The following is a 19,003-nucleotide window of genomic DNA, read 5'->3' as shown; positions in this document are numbered from 1 at the left end:
TCTGTACTATTGATTAGTTTTTCCTCTATTTCAAGTAAAAAATACAATTTTTAGCAATCAACTCAAAAAATACATCAATTTAAAAAAAAATGATGATTGCATTACATGATTCATGTATGAATCATGTAGTAACAAACGTCGTTACCTAGAAAGGCAGTTACAGTTTTCTTAAGCCTCTGGGTATTGCTAAATTCATGCATTTTTAGTTCCCTAACTTGCATGCCTTAAACCACATTTTCTCCATCAACAACTAAACGAAGCTATAAAAAAAAAACTTAAATATTTAATTTTTTACCTGTAAGTTTTATCATGTACAAACAAAATCAGATGAATAAATACAGGAAATTCTGATGTGCTTTAAGCTTGTTTATGGCTGGCTTTTGAGCATTTTTATGTTATCAGTGTAGAAAAGGGAAAATTGACCTAAATTGTTTAAAATAAAGATTTTCATTTTTGATTGATCTTAACTCAAACTATATAATTCTAGCAAACAATGCCAAAATGGAATGATAAAAAGCAAAATGTTTTACTGTAATAAACATAAAAAATTTTCATGTGATCCTGGTTCGTTTCCAAGAACAAGGTTGCCATTCACTGACACTAATAACTTTCACCAAAACATTACTTAAACACTAGTGTTGCTAAAACACTAAATTGTGTTTGCAGTTGAATGTTTGCTGGAAAAAATAAAAATCTTGATCAGAACCGTAAGAAGTGGACATTCTAGAGCATGACCCCCACCCCTAAAATAAAATCCTGTATCTGCTCCTGTGTATGTGTCTTTGTAACCAGTTTTCGGCACGAAATTTCATTTTGTGCTAAACACTACCGATATTTTTAACATTTAAGTTGCAGCCAGAAACTTATGTTACTTACTTGTTGTTCTAAGTTGTAAAAGTTGAATTGTTAAAAAGCTCTTGACGTCTACAGTTTTTATATCACGCTTTATTTTTAGTGTTTTCGAAGGCCATCCCTTACGATGAACAGTGTGAAGGACTCTGAGCAGGAGGGGTTCATATTTAGGCAAAGAAAAATGGTTCCAAGAGCAGCTTGTGTTGCTGACCATGAAGGAATGGAGGAGGGCTCCATTGACCTCAAAGAAATGACATGTATGACAGATTTCAGCAAAGAGACTCTTATTGCCAATGATGAACTCCTACCTAAAGCTTATGATAAAGATTCCAAGAGTGTTTCCTGGAAATTTGACACAGATCAAATTGTTAATGATACAGAAAGTAGAAAAACACTTATAGAAGAACAAATTGTAATTGCTGATTCTAAAGAAACTATGCTGTCCATTACATTTCAAGTATTTGTGCCTTTTCTCATTGCTGGTTTTGGTACTGTTGGGGCTGGACTAGTCCTCGATGTTGTTCAGGTAATGTTCATAGTTCTTTTAATTAAAACTTGATGGAAATTGAAACTCACTTTACTTTAATTTCTATTTGAGCTGTGTAGCATTTTTCCTATAGTACACATTTAAGACATTTGATTTTCCGGCAGCATATATTTTTTTTATACATTTATAGGTTAATATACTTTTTTGACATGCTCTGTTGTGAAAAACAAAATCTAACCAATACAAGTATTGTTCTTGAATTGTTTTTCTCTAACATGTATTATTTATAATATTATTCCAAAAACTTCATTTTTGTTGGTTCAGCTACTGAACCACTATCATCTAATGGCATATATTTTTCCCAATACAGCCAGTGTTTTGGAAATTATCCCAATACATATAAATCGTGTAAGAGATCAAATAAATATGCAAGCAAGATAAATGAAAGGAAACACAGGAAAAAAGAACAACAAAACAAAGTTAAGGAACAAAGTAAACAAATTGGTTGAATAGTCTTTCACCACCCAGTATTGAAAAAAATACATGGCTTCGTAAGCTGGACAAATGGGGAAGCGTTCAGCACTCATCATTGCAACACTGCACAGAGGGGGCAGGCAATGTTATCCATCAAACGAAGTCTATACAGATGGGCGTAAAGACAATCATGTAGAATCATCAAACGAAAAGCTGCCACAGCTGTACATCTAAGGACAGTCTGGGAGATTCGAAATGGTACTCCCTCAGGGCTTTTCTTCTATTCTATTATTCTATTCGACTTCTATTGATTATTATTCTATTTGACTTCTTTCCAAATTGTTTCCCTCCTAACATGATTTATTTTTGATGAGGTATACTTATAATTGACTAAATTTAATGGGGACTGGCTAGAAGGCATCCCTTTTTCATCAGCTCATCCAGTTTTTAATTTCCAGGGCTCTTACTGTGGGATGGAATCCATTGCAAAATAAATCTAAAGGCATATAAGTTTATATAAAAAAACATAAAATTTTGTTTGAGGTGCCAATGAACTGGCCCAAGGCCGTATCCAGGAGGGAGGGTCAATGGGTCAGAGTGCCCCCCCCCCCCCCGAAAATTTCAAAGTTATACATGCTATAAAAAAAGGCGTCAAAAGTTTTGTTCTTTGAACGGCAACTCGTAAAAATTTAAGCTGTCCTCCCTCTCCCCACATATCACCAAAGATCGTCAAAACCTTTGCTTTTAGGGCTTCAATTTCGAAAAAAAATTCCGCTGGAGAGCTCCGAAAATTACTGAAGAATGGCCTTTAAACCTCTCCTCCTACTAACATTACAAAAGATTTTCTAAAACCCGTGTTTCAAAAGCTAACTTCAAAAATTTTTTCAAAGGAATGTCTCTCCACTTGCCCCCCCTCCCCCTCTCTCTTTCTCGCCAACAGCATAAAAGATTGTTTTAAATTTAGTTTTCAGGGCTTGAATTTTGAAAATTTTCCAATAGGAGAGCTTCAGAAACTCCTCCCCCTAACATCAATGGAAGTCAACTAAAATTACGTTTTTGGAGCTTCAATTGGGAAGGACTGCTGGTCCCCTTAATGTCACCAAAGATGGTCCTTTAATCGTGTTTTGAACATTTCAACTTCAAAAAATTCACCGGAAGTGGCCCCGAATCTCTCTTTCCCCTAACATTACCAAAGATCGTCGCATTTTTGCAACTATAATTTCAAAAAATTTTGAGGGAGAACCCCCGAAACCCCCTAGTTCCCTTTACATTACCAAAAGTTGTCTAGAATGCGTTTTAAAACTACAAATTAAGAACATTTCCGTTGTTGGGTCTTTGAATCTCTCCTCCCCTTAACATCGCCATAAATGTTCTAAAACTACGTTTTCAGAGCTATAATTTAAAACAATTCATTTGCGAGCTCCCGAACCGCTTTTTCATTAATATAATTACAAAAATTTTAATTGGAGTTTCGAAAAATGAACGTGGGAGCATCCTTAAACCTCTTCTCCCTCTAACATTACCAAGGATCGTCAGAAATACATTTTCAAGACTGCAAATCCTTGGCATTTTTCTGGGGGAAAAGCCCCAGTATTTAAGACACATGCGATGTAAAAAAAAAGAGGTTTTCAATTTCATGTACCTCCCTTTCGGAATGGCCCTGAGAGCCGGATCATGCTGCGACAGCAACTTTTGACTAAGGGCAGTGAGTTTAAGTGTTGCGATAAAAACACTTACTGCTGATCCAAAAGAGGGTTTTAACCCCTTTGACAAAAATGCGTTTTTAGGCCCTTAATTTTGGAAAAATTTCGGGTCAGAGTCCCTGATCCCTGTTATCTTTCCTAATATCACTAAAGGTAACTCAAAGTTGCATTTTCAGAATTTTGATTTCAAACCTTACATGAGGACAGCAGCCGCTTACTCGCCCCTCATGCCACTATAGTGCCTTTCTAGGCACTGTAGTCGTACCAAACATAATCAAAAATCATATTTCTCAGACGTTGATTGCAAACAATTTTCACTGGGGAACCTTTTTCCCTTGTCTAACGTTAATAGAGAAATTTAGAAGGTTTTAAGAATGGAAAACTCCTAAAATTTACATCTCCTTCCCATAAACTCACCCAAAGAAAATTTGTAATGGCGTTTTGAAGTCTCATTGGGAAAAATTTGAGAACCTTTGAACCTTCTCTTCTCCCCCAGTGTCTTCAAGCCTTATAACTTCAAAAAAATTCTTCAGCTTCTTCAAGCCTTTATAACTTCAAAAAAATTCTGAGTAAGAGCAACCACCTTATGTCAACATGCATCACAAAATTGTGTTTTTAAAACTTCAATAACAAAATTTTCCGAGTACAGTCCCAAATGTTTTTTTAGGGCTTCAAAAATTTCCATGAAAGCGCCATACAAACCAAGCCCTTTCCCTTGTTTTACTACCAAATATAGCTTGGAATTGCGTTTTTAAAAAAATGTCTTTTGAAATTGCATCTAAAATGAGATACCAAACCCAATGTCTGGGATGTATTTCAAAATATTAAAAATACTTCTAGGTCTGCACCTCCCTTACAGACAATCATTTGGGCACTCCTGGCCCTTAGAGCTCATGAAAAGTGATTGGTGGTACGTATTGCTCTTTCATGTCCTACTTGAGGGCCAATTATGTCATTGGATATCATCCACAATAGGGAAGTTTTTGATTTTTCAATTATATTTTTGTATGGTAGAATAACATGTATGAATATCACCGGTAAATTTTTTTTTGCCATACAATAAGTAGTTTTTTTTTTAAAATAATTTTTAATGTTCAAGCTAATGTGATGTCAAATGGCTCAGGAAGTAATGTCATCCGCTCTTCCGCTGCTTCAGTGGACAGGGAGAAAACGACGAAAGTGCAGTTGACTTCGTTTAAGATGTACTTGGCATTGGATTTCTGGAACATTAAATCTCTCATCCTCTCGGAAATATTCGAACACCTTCATTGACTTTACTTGAAGAAGATTTTTAGACTGTGCTTTAATGAATTTGGACATAGTGAGTTTAAAAGGATTATTAAACTTCTTAAAAATAAAAATTTCGGCGCTCTCAAAATGTCCGTAGTGACAATAGGGGATCTTCCGCGGAAGGCTGCCCTCTAGAGCCCTGTGACGTAAGCTCGTGGCGTTTCAGAAGAGCACGCTTTTGCGCGTCGGATTTCGAAAATTCATTAAAAATCAATCATGGAGTTTTAAAATTCAACGATGGTGAATTTTTGAGTTTTGAGAGTCAATTAACAATATCCAATAGTCAAAATGGGAGTATTTAATGTGTTGCAACTTCCCTATTGCGACATTTATGACACCATACATCTTTTTCTGAACCAACAAAACTTGTACATTATTTAGTTTTGACTAAATGATATTATAATAATAAATTTAAATTATCTGATAAAACATTTGCTCACATTTTGATAAAGTAACTTTAAATCTTGGTAATTCAGTACAATTACTGTTCAAAAAAAATTCCAAAGGGAAAAAAAACATCCAATAATACCCCATCTACTCATTCCTTTGCTTCTTCTTAAATTTTTTTCATTCCCCCCCCCCCCCGAAACGAAATCCTGGCTACGGCCTTGAACTGGCCTATGTATGAAGGAAAATAAATGTGTTACAAGGCTATTTTAATGCAAATTTAATCTCAATTGTTTATTTGTTTTGTGTGCATAACTATTCAGATATTAATGCAAAAGATTTTGTTTAAGGGAACTTTTTTTTAGCTTTCATAGTTTTCGTGCTTTTATTGATCTATCTGCGAAATGTTTCGGCAACCTGCTGTTGTATAATGTATTTTTCTTAATTTGCATTTTGCTTGCTGCTTAGTGAGGTTCAAAGGAAATAAGTCCTAACTGCTAACATATAAAGAGTAGTTTGGAACATATTATGTCTGAAGTCACTTGGTTTATATCAACTTTTTAAAAGATATTTGCAAAAGCATTGAGAAATATTTAAAAGCTTTGCTTCTACTTTTAAATATGTAATTTACTTTACTTGTTTTAAAGGGTGGGGAAAATATATTAAAAAATTTAGTGTTCAAATTTCTTTCTGGTGATTTTAAATGGAGTTACTACTCATTGCAACAAATTGGGGAAATGTGATAAATTTGAAGACATAACATCTATGCAAAATAGTAGGGTTCCGTCATTTTTCAAGAAAAAATATTTTTCTTCATGTATTGAGTACGAAAGATACATAAATGTCTATGTGTTGTCACTTTCTTCTTTTTTTTTTTGTTGTTCAAATAGATTACAGGCCAAATATTTTATGAAGTATAATTTATTTCTTGTTTTATTCAAATAGTATTTTCTTTTTCTATATTCTGCATGTAAATATATTCATAAAATATTCTGAAAATATTTTGTTTTTATTATTTCAGCATTGGGAAGTTTTTAGAGTTGTTACAGAAATATTTATACTAGTTCCTGCTCTTCTGGGTCTAAAAGGCAATTTAGAGATGACATTGGCATCTAGATTATCCACCCAAGTGAGTTTTTCATCCTTACAAATTTCCCTCGTACTTTTATGAGAAACTAGTTTTTATTCATTATGTTCTTTACATTTTAAGAAATATGCACTTTGTTATAATGGCAACATCCTTTCATTTCTTCTTGTGCATGGGCTGCAGTGTGGATTTCATTTTCCTTGCCTGGGGATATATGTTTTCCTTGGAAATTGCCATTTGAGCGAATAATAAATGTTTTTTTTAACTTATTTTTAGTGAAAGTCAAAATAAGAAAAACTTATGATCTATACAACCTGTAAATTACAAGTGTACAAATGAGAAAAGAAAATTTATTTCTGGAGTGCCCAAGCTCTGCTTGGTTTGCTTGTGCGGACCACACGTCACTTCAGGGCTCTCTGCAAAAGTGAATGTAGTAGGACTTCTGCATCCACTTGGGAAAGAGAGAAAAGCAATGAAGAAAACCAAAAAATTGTTTTTTCTTTAAAAAATTTTATTAGAATGTTTAATGCATAACTGGAGTTTATTAATCTTTTGTAAGAAAATGGGCCAGAGGTATTACAATATTCTGGGCAAAATTTTCTTCTTCTCTTAGGTGATGGGGAAAAGCAAGCAAGCTGTTATTTGCAACTTGCAAATGCAACACAAGCAGAACTGAGAGAGTTTTTGATCAGGGTGTATTGAGAGGTCAGAAGACTTCAAGTATCTGCAGAAGGTCAGCATAATTAGTAAACAAAAACAATTAGAGATCTTGTATTTATCAATCATTCTATTGTATATAAATAAAAGAAAAGTTCTGCCATGATACAAAAATTTAGTTAGACCTCGTTTAGAGTATGCTATTCAGTTTGGGTTGCCCTAATTCAGTATTCAAGAATTATGGCACTATTAGTTGTCTCCAAGGTGTGTCTATTGTAACAAGAAGAAAATTTTGCCCAGAATATTGTAATACCTCTTACCCATTTTTCTCACAAAATATTAATAAACTCCAGTTATATTTGTAATACACTCCAGTAAAGTTTTGAAACTAAATTTCAAACATGCCTGCAGAGGAATGCTCAGATTTTGTTATTTTCTTAAATTTATTATTATTAATTTTTTAAACTACACTTTTAAACTAGTATGTTGTGGCCATCACGAAACTTTCTTCTATATTTTTCCTTTTTCTGATCCCTCCCCATGCTTGACGAGGAAGCAATATTCCTAACAAAAACAAAATTACACATGCAAAAACTTGACGACCATCCCAATGTCTGAATTATTGTAAAAACAGAACAAAGAGCGAAAATTGAAAGTTACTTTAAAAGCCTTACTTGAATTAATTACAAATATTTTATTTATTAACAAACATAAGATGGCAACAGTTAAAAATTTTAAATCATTGAGATAATATTTCCGATCATTTCCATACAATTAAAATCACGAGAAATACGCAGACGACAATCTATTACGATTTATCTCTCTTATTGTTGCATTAATAAAGCTATTTTTATTCGCAAAAAAAAAAAAATTAAAAAAAATCAACACCTCTTGGAGCGATCGGCGTCAAAATTGAACCAAAGCCTGTTTACATATGGATTTACATATATTCCAAATTTCAACCAGAACGTAGCATTACTTCTTGAGATAGGGCACTCAAAATGTAAAAAAAGAACGGGTGATTGCGCTACCCCCTTTTTAGCTGTTGACACAAAAATAAAATCAGTTCTTATACCCACTAAGGGCTACTTGCCGATAAATTTTTCTTTCATTCCGTTCATTATTTCTTGAGATACAGCAGTCACAATTGACGACAAAAAACGTTCTATAGCTCAACCCCCGTTTGAGTTATTGACACCAAAATTGAATCAGCACCTGTTCCTGTTAATACCAACATATGGACCAAATTTTGTTTGATTCCGCCAGTTACTTCCTGAGGAATAGCAAGCACGCGTAACTCAAAAAACGTCCCATTGCTCCACCCCCCTTGGAGGAATTCGCGCCAAAAACTAATGGGCACAAGTTCACATAGGGGCACATATGTGTACTAAATTTCGTTCGATTTCATGCGGTAGTTTTTGTTGTAGAGCGGCCACAAAAAACTGGTCACACACAGACGTGACACACATACATACACACACACACACAGACAGACAGACATTTTCCAAAAATGGTCGAAATGGACTCAGCACACCTCAAAACGTTCGAATCCGTCAAAATTCGAAATTCGAAAATTTGCACGAATCCAATACTTTCTTCTATATATTAGATATAGAAGAAAGTAAAAATGAATAACATGAATCAAGCAAAGCTCAAACCAAAGGCTTTGCTTGATTAATATTTTTCTCACAGTATTCAATTCTTTGCTGTTCTGTTTTAGATGACATCATATTTTGAATGATTTTTTTAAACTTAATTAAGAATATCAAAATTTATAATTTTTGTGTAATTTTAGGCAAATTTAGGCCACATGGATACTTCCAGGGAACAATGGAAATTAGCAACTGGGAACATGGCTCTCATTCAGGTAAATAAATATAAAGTCATGAAATTATGTTTTCACTTGAGTCTTATTAAACTTCCTTAAAAAAATAGTTTTAAAGTAACTCTTTACTTCCATTAAAATAAATGCACCACCCTAATCCTGCACCATGGACCCCCTGGTTTTAGCTGCTATTGTAGTAAATTCAAGCATTTTTTTGTTCCCTCTTAGTTTTTTTTAACAAGATCTTCATTTTCTTTTCAGTGCCAGGCAGTAGTTGTTGGATTCTTAGCTTCATTATTTGCAATGATTATGGGCTGGATACCAGAAGGGCATTTCAATGTAGGTCATGCCTTGATTTTATGTGCTGCTAGTTTGGTAACAGCTTCTGTAGCTAGCTTTATTTTAGGTAAATATTTATCTTATGCAGCTGTTTGAAGACAATTTATTATTATTTCATCTTTCAAAAGGCATGATAATGCATGTAATAAACTTCCTTTAAATTATACACTAATGTTTTAAGCTTGATTTTTTTTTTTTTTTTTTTTTTTTTTTTTTATGTTATAACTAACAACAACTGTTTTGATTATGAGAGTTTTGTCAAATATTTCTTCGGTAATAGCCAAAGTCGTCCCCGTAAATATTGAGTCAAAAGTATTCAGGTATTATATATATATATATATATATATATATATATAATGATCAAAATTTGATGTAAAATATTCTACATTTAAACAGCGCAATGTTGCAGCTAAAGTAGTTAAATGTATTGAAAATATAGTGAAGTATGTAGTTTCACATACACGGGTAGCACAGAAATAAGTGTATGTAACAACGAAGATAAACAACAATAACAACAACAAAAATGAACATGGAACGTTAAAAAATAAACTAGGAACATTGAAAACAAGAATTGATGAAATCATGGGTATTAAACTGCTGCTACGTTTACGAAGAGCTGGAGCAGCTGGCATATTAAATATTCTGCAAGGTTTCTGTGCGGGTCAGTACCATACATGCAGCAAAATTAATTAGAAGTAAAAGTATATGTATTTGAATTGACGAACTTATATGTGTAGCTACTTATAAGGCTTAATATAGTAAGCAGGAAGATTATAAAACGTTATAGATGCTTATTTTTTGGATAAATGCAATAAATTTTACATATATAAATAGTATGCTTATTAGTAATATGCTGTCATGTATTACCAACCCCCCAGCTCTGACCTGCAAAATAAAAGAGAAAAAATTACATACCACATGATTTCAAACATTTCGTCGACAACAATGTCTATGTCTAGGTATCCATTTGCCAGAGACGAAAATCCGATGCCGCGCCAATCGAACAGGTCGCTGGGGCAGGGCATCCAAAAAGCACCTTCCTATCGAAAGGATTTCAGCGCTCTTTATCATCAAAGTTACCCAGTTACACTGTTGCCAAATCGCAGTTGTTTGGGTGGAAACTAAATCTGTCCTTGTTGAAGAAAAGATTTCTTGAATAAATTAAGATAATAAAATGTGAAATTGGCAGGATAAAAATTGTAATAGTAGAGATTTGCAGCAAATTTGAAGATTTGTTTATTAAATTGAGAATTGTTGCTACAAATTTTAAAAAATCTGCTTAGCTGTCCAATTATAATATTAATGAAGATCTTTTTATGTAAATTACTGTACCAATGTGGCATACTTTTTGTGTAAAAATTGAAGTTATCTTTTTTATCATAGATATCTGTAATAAGGTTAGAATCAACAATTTTAAAAGAAATGTCCAGAAAATCGGCAGACAGAAAGTTGTCATTGGCTTTAGTGAGTTGTAGATTTTGTGGATAGATTAAAGGGAAAATGTCATCCATACTTTTGTTGAAGATAAGGATGTCATCTATATACCTGAAAATATCATGTTTTTTATTATACTGTACTGTGTATTTAAATTCATAGAAAAAGAGATATAGATTAGCAGCTGTGCTGGAATAGTTGGTGCCCATGCCAATTCCATGTGTTTGTTTAAAAATAAAGTTGTTGAAAGTCACAAAATTGTTAAAGAAACAGAAATGACAAAGACTATTGAAAAAATTCCTGTCGATGCCCAATTCCTCACCAATGCAAAATATGTCAAAAAGTTTTAACAAAGTTGTATATAAATCTTCGATGGGAATGTTGCAGAACAGATTCTCAAAGTCAAATGTGTAAATTGATTTAGGTGTGCGTTGTAGATTTTTAATGATTTCGAAACTGTTGTCAATGCACCAGAAATAGCTCGTATGCATAAATTTGACCTTCAGAAAATCATAAATTTTTTTCAAAATAAACTGTAATTTGATGTTGATATTTTTTCCAAAACTTTTTGTAGTAGAACAAATGAAACGAAATTTTATTGGTGATTTGTGGAATTTGGGCGTCATAAATATGAAAGGCAGGTTTTGACAATTTGAAATTGTAAAATTGTATGAAAAATTCGATTTGCAAAGTTTATTGTATGCAATAAACTGTTTAATAATCACGTCTGTAGAAAGATTCGATTTTTCGTAATAAAGAGACGAGTTAAGTTCTTGTAAGACTTGTTTAACGTAGAAATGTTTGCAAATGATGCCATAATTATTGGCAGCTTTATCAATTGGAACAAAGACAAAGGATCTTTTTAAATTGTTGATATATTCGATTTCATCTTTTTTCAAATTTTGATATTGGTGTTCTGCGTTGTTAATTTGTTTAGCTAAAAAAGTTTTAAATTCAATGATTAATAGATCTTTCCATTCTTGGAATGCTTCAAAAGGTATTGCGTGCGAGTATGCAACTTTTTTAATGAAACGAAGAATGTTAACTTTAAAAATATGAACTGCTTTGCTGAATTTGCAAGTTCTGTTGAGTCTAAATTTTGCACCGAGATTCATCAAATATCTGACATTTGTGTTATTTATAATATGTAAATTACCAGTAATTACGTGCTTGTGATCAGCGTCGACAAATTCCTTAAAATTGTCCTGATTGCATAAACATGGAAAATCATCAGCAGTATGCGAAAAAGCAACATCACGGTAATTGTAAATATTTTTGCAAAAAGGCTTGCAATACTTAAAGGCAGTTATGATTTGTTTATTTTTTAGTGGAAAATAATTTGCCAGTTTATTTATAATTTTGTGAAATGGAATATTATCGAAACTTTTCTGTTGGAAGGAAATAGTGAAATAAATATTTTCTTTAGTTGTAGATTCAAACCCGATTCTGTAATTTATAAGATCAGAGATCAAATCTCTACATTGTTCATTGACAAATTTATATTTAGAAAGATACGGTTTCAATTTTTTTCAAAGTGGAAGTTTTTAACTTGAAAATATAGTTTTTGACGTGATTAATATTAGATAATTTGAGAAACGAATCTTCGACCTCTTTGCACCAAAGGTTAAGGTTAATGCTATTGATAATTTTACTGTTCTTATGTGAGCCTCTATGGCCTCTGGAAATTCGAGGTTTAGTATTAAAATTGTAAAAAAGTCTGAAAATGTTTTTGTTATCCTGCATATTAAAAAAGTTGAGATAGGTATTCAGTCCATATGGATAGAGTGATTTGTTTTTAAGTATAAGATCATTTTCAGCACTTAATCGTTCATTTGAATCTTCATGATGTGCAAGTATATCAATTTTGATATTTTCAAAAGAATGTGTTTTAAAATGGTTAATTTCGAAAGAGGGCCGGGCTGCTTTGTTAATTTGTGAACGATGTAGATTAATGCGTAAATGCAGTTCGTTAGAGGTTTGTCCGATGTAACATTGAAAACAAGTTAAACATGTAATTTTATATATCACGTTATTCAGTTTTCAAAATGTGGTGTGACTATTAGATACAGCAACGACAGAGTCTCCACTAACTGCACAAGTTTTACAATTTTTCTTTTTACATTTAGCAGCCATGAGAAAAAGTTCTGTGTGAAAAATTTTTTTTTTTTTTTTTTTTTTTTTTTTTTTAAAGAATTTTTTGTAGGTGTAACCTAATATGCGAAAAGAACAAAATACACTCAGACTATGCAAACCCAATGTGAAATCAGGAGAATAATACAAAGCGTAAGCGCAATAGCAGCATTAAATGCTAAGTATTATATAATATAATGATCAAAATTTGATGTAAAATATTCTACATTTAAACAACCTCTAACGTTCGTTAGAGGACAAACCTCTAACGAACTGCATTTACGCATTAATCTACATCGTTCACAAATTAACAAAGCAGCCCGGCCCTCTTTCGAAATTAACCATTTTAAAACACATTCTTTTGAAAATATCAAAATTGATATACTTGCACATCATGAAGATTCAAATGAACGATTAAGTGCTGAAAATGATCTTATACTTAAAAACAAATCACTCTATCCATATGGACTGAATACCTATCTCAACTTTTTTAATATGCAGGATAACAAAAACATTTTCAGACTTTTTTACAATTTTAATACTAAACCTCGAATTTCCAGAGGCCATAGAGGCTCACATAAGAACAGTAAAATTATCAATAGCATTAACCTTAACCTTTGGTGCAAAGAGGTCGAAGATTCGTTTCTCAAATTATCTAATATTAATCACGTCAAAAACTATATTTTCAAGTTAAAAACTTCCACTTTGAAAAAATTGAAACCGTATCTTTCTAAATATAAATTTGTCAATGAACAATGTAGAGATTTGATCTCTGATCTTATAAATTACAGAATCGGGTTTGAATCTACAACTAAAGAAAATATTTATTTCACTATTTCCTTCCAACAGAAAAGTTTCGATAATATTCCATTTCACAAAATTATAAATAAACTGGCAAATTATTTTCCACTAAAAAATAAACAAATCATAACTGCCTTTAAGTATTGCAAGCCTTTTTGCAAAAATATTTACAATTACCGTGATGTTGCTTTTTCGCATACTGCTGATGATTTTCCATGTTTATGCAATCAGGACAATTTTAAGGAATTTGTCGACGCTGATCACAAGCACGTAATTACTGGTAATTTACATATTATAAATAACACAAATGTCAGATATTTGATGAATCTCGGTGCAAAATTTAGACTCAACAGAACTTGCAAATTCAGCAAAGCAGTTCATATTTTTAAAGTTAACATTCTTCGTTTCATTAAAAAAGTTGCATACTCGCACGCAATACCTTTTGAAGCATTCCAAGAATGGAAAGATCTATTAATCATTGAATTTAAAACTTTTTTAGCTAAACAAATTAACAACGCAGAACACCAATATCAAAATTTGAAAAAAGATGAAATCGAATATATCAACAATTTAAAAAGATCCTTTGTCTTTGTTCCAATTGATAAAGCTGCCAATAATTATGGCATCATTTGCAAACATTTCTACGTTAAACAAGTCTTACAAGAACTTAACTCGTCTCTTTATTACGAAAAAATCGAATCTTTCTACAGACGTGATTATTAAACAGTTTATTGCATACAATAAACTTTGCAAATCGAATTTTTCATACAATTTTACAATTTCAAATTGTCAAAACCTGCCTTTCATATTTATGACGCCCAAATTCCACAAATCACCAATAAAATTTCGTTTCATTTGTTCTACTACAAAAAGTTTTGGAAAAAAATATCAACATCAAATTACAGTTTATTTTGAAAAAAAATTTATGATTTTCTGAAGGTCAAATTTATGCATACGAGCTATTTCTGGTGCATTGACAACAGTTTCGAAATCATTAAAAATCTACAACGCACACCTAAATCAATTTACACATTTGACTTTGAGAATCTGTTCTGCAACATTCCCATCGAAGATTTATATACAACTTTGTTAAAACTTTTTGACATATTTTGCATTGGTGAGGAATTGGGCATCGACAGGAATTTTTTCAATAGTCTTTGTCATTTCTGTTTCTTTAACAATTTTGTGACTTTCAACAACTTTATTTTTAAACAAACACATGGAATTGGCATGGGCACCAACTATTCCAGCACAGCTGCTAATCTATATCTCTTTTTCTATGAATTTAAATACACAGTACAGTATAATAAAAAACATGATATTTTCAGGTATATAGATGACATCCTTATCTTCAACAAAAGTATGGATGACATTTTCCCTTTAATCTATCCACAAAATCTACAACTCACTAAAGCCAATGACAACTTTCTGTCTGCCGATTTTCTGGACATTTCTTTTAAAATTGTTGATTCTAACCTTATTACAGATATCTATGATAAAAAAGATAACTTCAATTTTTACACAAAAAGTATGCCACATTGGTACAGTAATTTACATAAAAAGATCTTCATTAATATTATAATTGGACAGCTAAGCAGATTTTTTAAAATTTGTAGCAACAATTCTCAATTTAATAAACAAATCTTCAAATTTGCTGCAAATCTCTACTATTACAATTTTTATCCTGCCAATTTCACATTTTATTATCTTAATTTATTCAAGAAATCTTTTCTTCAACAAGGACAGATTTAGTTTCCACCCAAACAACTGCGATTTGGCAACAGTGTAACTGGGTAACTTTGATGATAAAGAGCGCTGAAATCCTTTCGATAGGAAGGTGCTTTTTGGATGCCCTGCCCCAGCGACCTGTTCGATTGGCGCGGCATCGGATTTTCGTCTCTGGCAAATGGATACCTAGACATAGACATTGTTGTCGACGAAATGTTTGAAATCATGTGGTATGTAATTTTTTCTCTTTTATTTTGCAGGTCAGAGCTGGGGGGTTGGTAATACATGACAGCATATTACTAATAAGCATACTATTTATATATGTAAAATTTATTGCATTTATCCAAAAAATAAGCATCTATAACGTTTTATAATCTTCCTGCTTACTATATTAAGCCTTATAAGTAGCTACACATATAAGTTCGTCAATTCAAATACATATACTTTTACTTCTAATTAATTTTGCTGCATGTATGGTACTGACCCGCACAGAAACCTTGCAGAATATTTAATATGCCAGCTGCTCCAGCTCTTCGTAAACGTAGCAGCAGTTTAATACCCATGATTTCATCAATTCTTGTTTTCAATGTTCCTAGTTTATTTTTTAACGTTCCATGTTCATTTTTGTTGTTGTTATTGTTGTTTATCTTCGTTGTTACATACACTTATTTCTGTGCTACCCGTGTATGTGAAACTACATACTTCACTATATATATATATATATATATATATATATAATTGAAAAAAACACATCAGATTTAAAGTTTACAGGGGCTCCCATCTGTGGGGGGGGGGGGGTCATGGCGCAAACTGCACCATTGAGATTTTTAGAAGGGGTGTTTTAAGGCATATTTTCCTCTTTTTCTGGTGAGGGCTTTGTGGTTTGGGGGGGGGGGGGTACGCCTTTGCTCTTAGGTTGGGGGGCAATTAATTTCGTACTTTAAATTTAATCTGAAATCTATATTTATTTTTAAAAATACATATACAATTTTCAATTTCAAAGAAAAAAATGTCTGAAATTGTAGAACAAGAGAAATTAATTTATCAAAGAAGGATTCTTGTGTAGTGTATTTCTTTAGTTGTTGTATCACATCTTGTCACAAAGAATGACATCACTTGTAATATAACTGAAGATATGATAATCTTCAATTTTTTTAAAATATGCATTTATAAAATATGAAATACCAATAGATTTCATGGAATATTTCGGCTTTAAGAGAAATCACTGGATAAATTTTCAAGTGCAAAAGTAGTTATTTGAGTGATTTATTTTAGTATTGTTTGACTCTATCAATTTTAGTTTTGTTCCTTTGTTAGACAGATATTGTGTTGTTTTTTTTAAATATCAAAGTGTCTCATTCTTCAATTTTTAAATTTGCTATGTTTCTGTGTATTTGCAAAAAGAACAGTTGAGAGATTTTTTTTATCTCTTTAAAAATGTTTTTTTTTTACTAAAGAAGAAGCATATTTTTTCCTTATGTTGCTCAGGTAGAAGATACAAGCATAAATTTGAATCTAAAGTTAATAATGCATACCTAAAAGTTGTATTAAAAATCTGTTTCGTTTTTCTATTTACTATTTTCAATTTTATATTAAGATTTTATTGTTTTCAAACTCTATATTTTACTATAAAAGCACTTCATCCCCCCTCCCGTAGGTTGTATTATGGTTGGGGTTGTTATATTTTCCAGAAAATGTGACATAAACCCAGACAATGTTGCTACTCCTATTGCTGCATCTTTAGGAGATTTAACTACACTGTCTCTTCTGGCCAGCATAAGTTATGTTTTATATGGTAAATTAGGTAAGTTTATGTTGCTATAAAATTATAAAAAGCAACTTGTCTTTTTTTTTTTTTTTTTTTGTTTATGAGATTTACGAAAATAAATATAAACTAATTTGATTGTAAGTTATTAATTTTTACTTTTACTTAAAAGAAATAGGGAAAGACAAAATATCAATACAATTTATTCTATAATAAGATAGATTGCTAATGTGTTTTTTTTTTTTTTTGTAAAATATTACAAGTTATACTCTTGTGATATCTTACAACATTTTTAAACTTTATTTTTTTAGTGTGTTGTAATCCAAATATGTGTTCCTATAATATGCATAATCTTGCAAGTATGAGTTAAATTGTTTTATCTTACAAATCCATAGCAGAAAACCCTTTCCCAGTTTTTAATTAACAAGAAAAAATACTAAAACACAGGGGTCTTATTCCCCCTTAAATTCCTAAATTTCCTTTAAAGATATATTATAACCTAAACTCCCAAAATTATACTAAATTTTTGTTGTTGTTCCGAATTTTTTTTGAAATTTTAACAGTGGATTCTTTAGGACAATTTAAGTGGTCTTTTAGGAGGAGGAGACCTTTCAGTAAAGTATTTTATCGCAAAAAGACTTTTTCACTAAATATTATATCTGATAGACAATTCACAAAATATTTTGCTGAAAATCAGAGCCTTCACAGTAGTTATCATTTCAGAACAGATCTTTCACAAAATTCTTCCTCTGAAAAAACGAACCATTTAATATTTAAAACATGTTTTACAACTCTATCTGAGTAAAACATACAATGCCTGAAATTTTACGCATATATACTGTTTCTTACTCACCTATCCCCAACATTTACGAATTTCGAAATCCATTTGCATCCTATTCTGTAAAACTCGCTTTTTAAAAATTACTCTGTAATTTCACCGTTTGGACACCAATTATTTTATTCTTACCTTTAGTTTCAACCTTGCTTAGTTTTCTTTTGTCTGTGGAGGACTTGTAAATTTGTCAGTTTCTCAAGTTGGTTCAAAAATGTCAATACCGTTACACTTGAATCCATTCACACCATTAGCATTCTTAAAAGTTAGCATTAACTTCCATCAAACTTTTATATTTTTGGTTTATAAAGATCTTGAAAAATTAAATTGATCTAAAACCTTGATAAGGATGTTTGCAATAGAGTTATAATCTAGAAATCGGGCAATCCAGCAGGTCTAGTAAACTTAGGCTAAGGCAAATGTCGTAAAATGATGTGAGTAGCACAAAGTCAAGGATTTATTTTTGTTGTCTGTTCAAAATTTTGTTTGTTACGTCAATTACTATAATTATTAATTGTTCCAACAGTTTTTAAAATTTTCTGCTCAACAATTTTTTTATGTGCATTTTCATAATTTTTTCTGCTTTAAAAAATGCTTTAAATTATCACATCTTATTTCAAGATTTTTGTTTAGTTGGAATGTATAAAATTGCAGCTTCCTCTTTATTTAATACTCAGGAAATGTTTACACTACTTAAAAATCACATTTTTTTTTGAGTTGAAAAGCAAGTATGTGGGCTTTGATAATAAATAATGAACATTTTTAGAACAATACCTGTTTCAAACAAATAATTGTTGTGAGCCTGGAGCCTGAAGAACTTCATGCTTTTTCAGGAATTGAGAAAGTAAAAAAAAATTGTTAATGAACAATTAAAAAAAAAATTTTAAAAAGAAAACATTGAACGATTTAATGTAAATGTGCATTATAAACAGTTAGTAGTAGAGATCACATGAAGCGCAGTTTGGTCGAAGCACCAAAGACCAAAGCTTCGAGTGCTGCGGATACTAAAATTTCAGCATTGAATGTATATTATCTTTTTCTGGGTATTGCCAAAAGCTAAAATCAGTGAAGGATTATCATAAATCACACAAAAAATACATTAATTGAATAAGGCCAAATTTTCTTTTAACCTCTGGCCTACAGTTTGTGTAAAGGTGAATCTCACTGACCAGAACATGTGTATCATTTATTTATTTTTAATTTTCTAAATAA

The 19,003-nt window shown here is 31.6% G+C and overlaps 1 protein-coding gene across 1 annotated transcript in view; it reads left to right on the top strand.

Moving 5' to 3' along the window:
- Positions 1-19,003, top strand: part of LOC129219797 (solute carrier family 41 member 1-like) — a 47,677-nt gene that overhangs the window by 11,366 nt on the left and 17,308 nt on the right. Inside the window, exons 4-8 of the mRNA XM_054854100.1 lie at positions 956-1,378; positions 6,215-6,322; positions 8,733-8,804; positions 9,024-9,168; positions 16,852-16,998. Of these exons, the coding sequence (XP_054710075.1) occupies positions 956-1,378; positions 6,215-6,322; positions 8,733-8,804; positions 9,024-9,168; positions 16,852-16,998 (895 nt within the window). The remainder of the gene's footprint in view (positions 1-955; positions 1,379-6,214; positions 6,323-8,732; positions 8,805-9,023; positions 9,169-16,851; positions 16,999-19,003) is intronic.

The sequence above is a fragment of the Uloborus diversus genome, chromosome 4 (assembly GCF_026930045.1).
Source record: "Uloborus diversus isolate 005 chromosome 4, Udiv.v.3.1, whole genome shotgun sequence".
Taxonomy (NCBI): domain Eukaryota; kingdom Metazoa; phylum Arthropoda; class Arachnida; order Araneae; family Uloboridae; genus Uloborus; species Uloborus diversus.
This window is presented reverse-complemented; position numbering and strand designations above follow the sequence as displayed.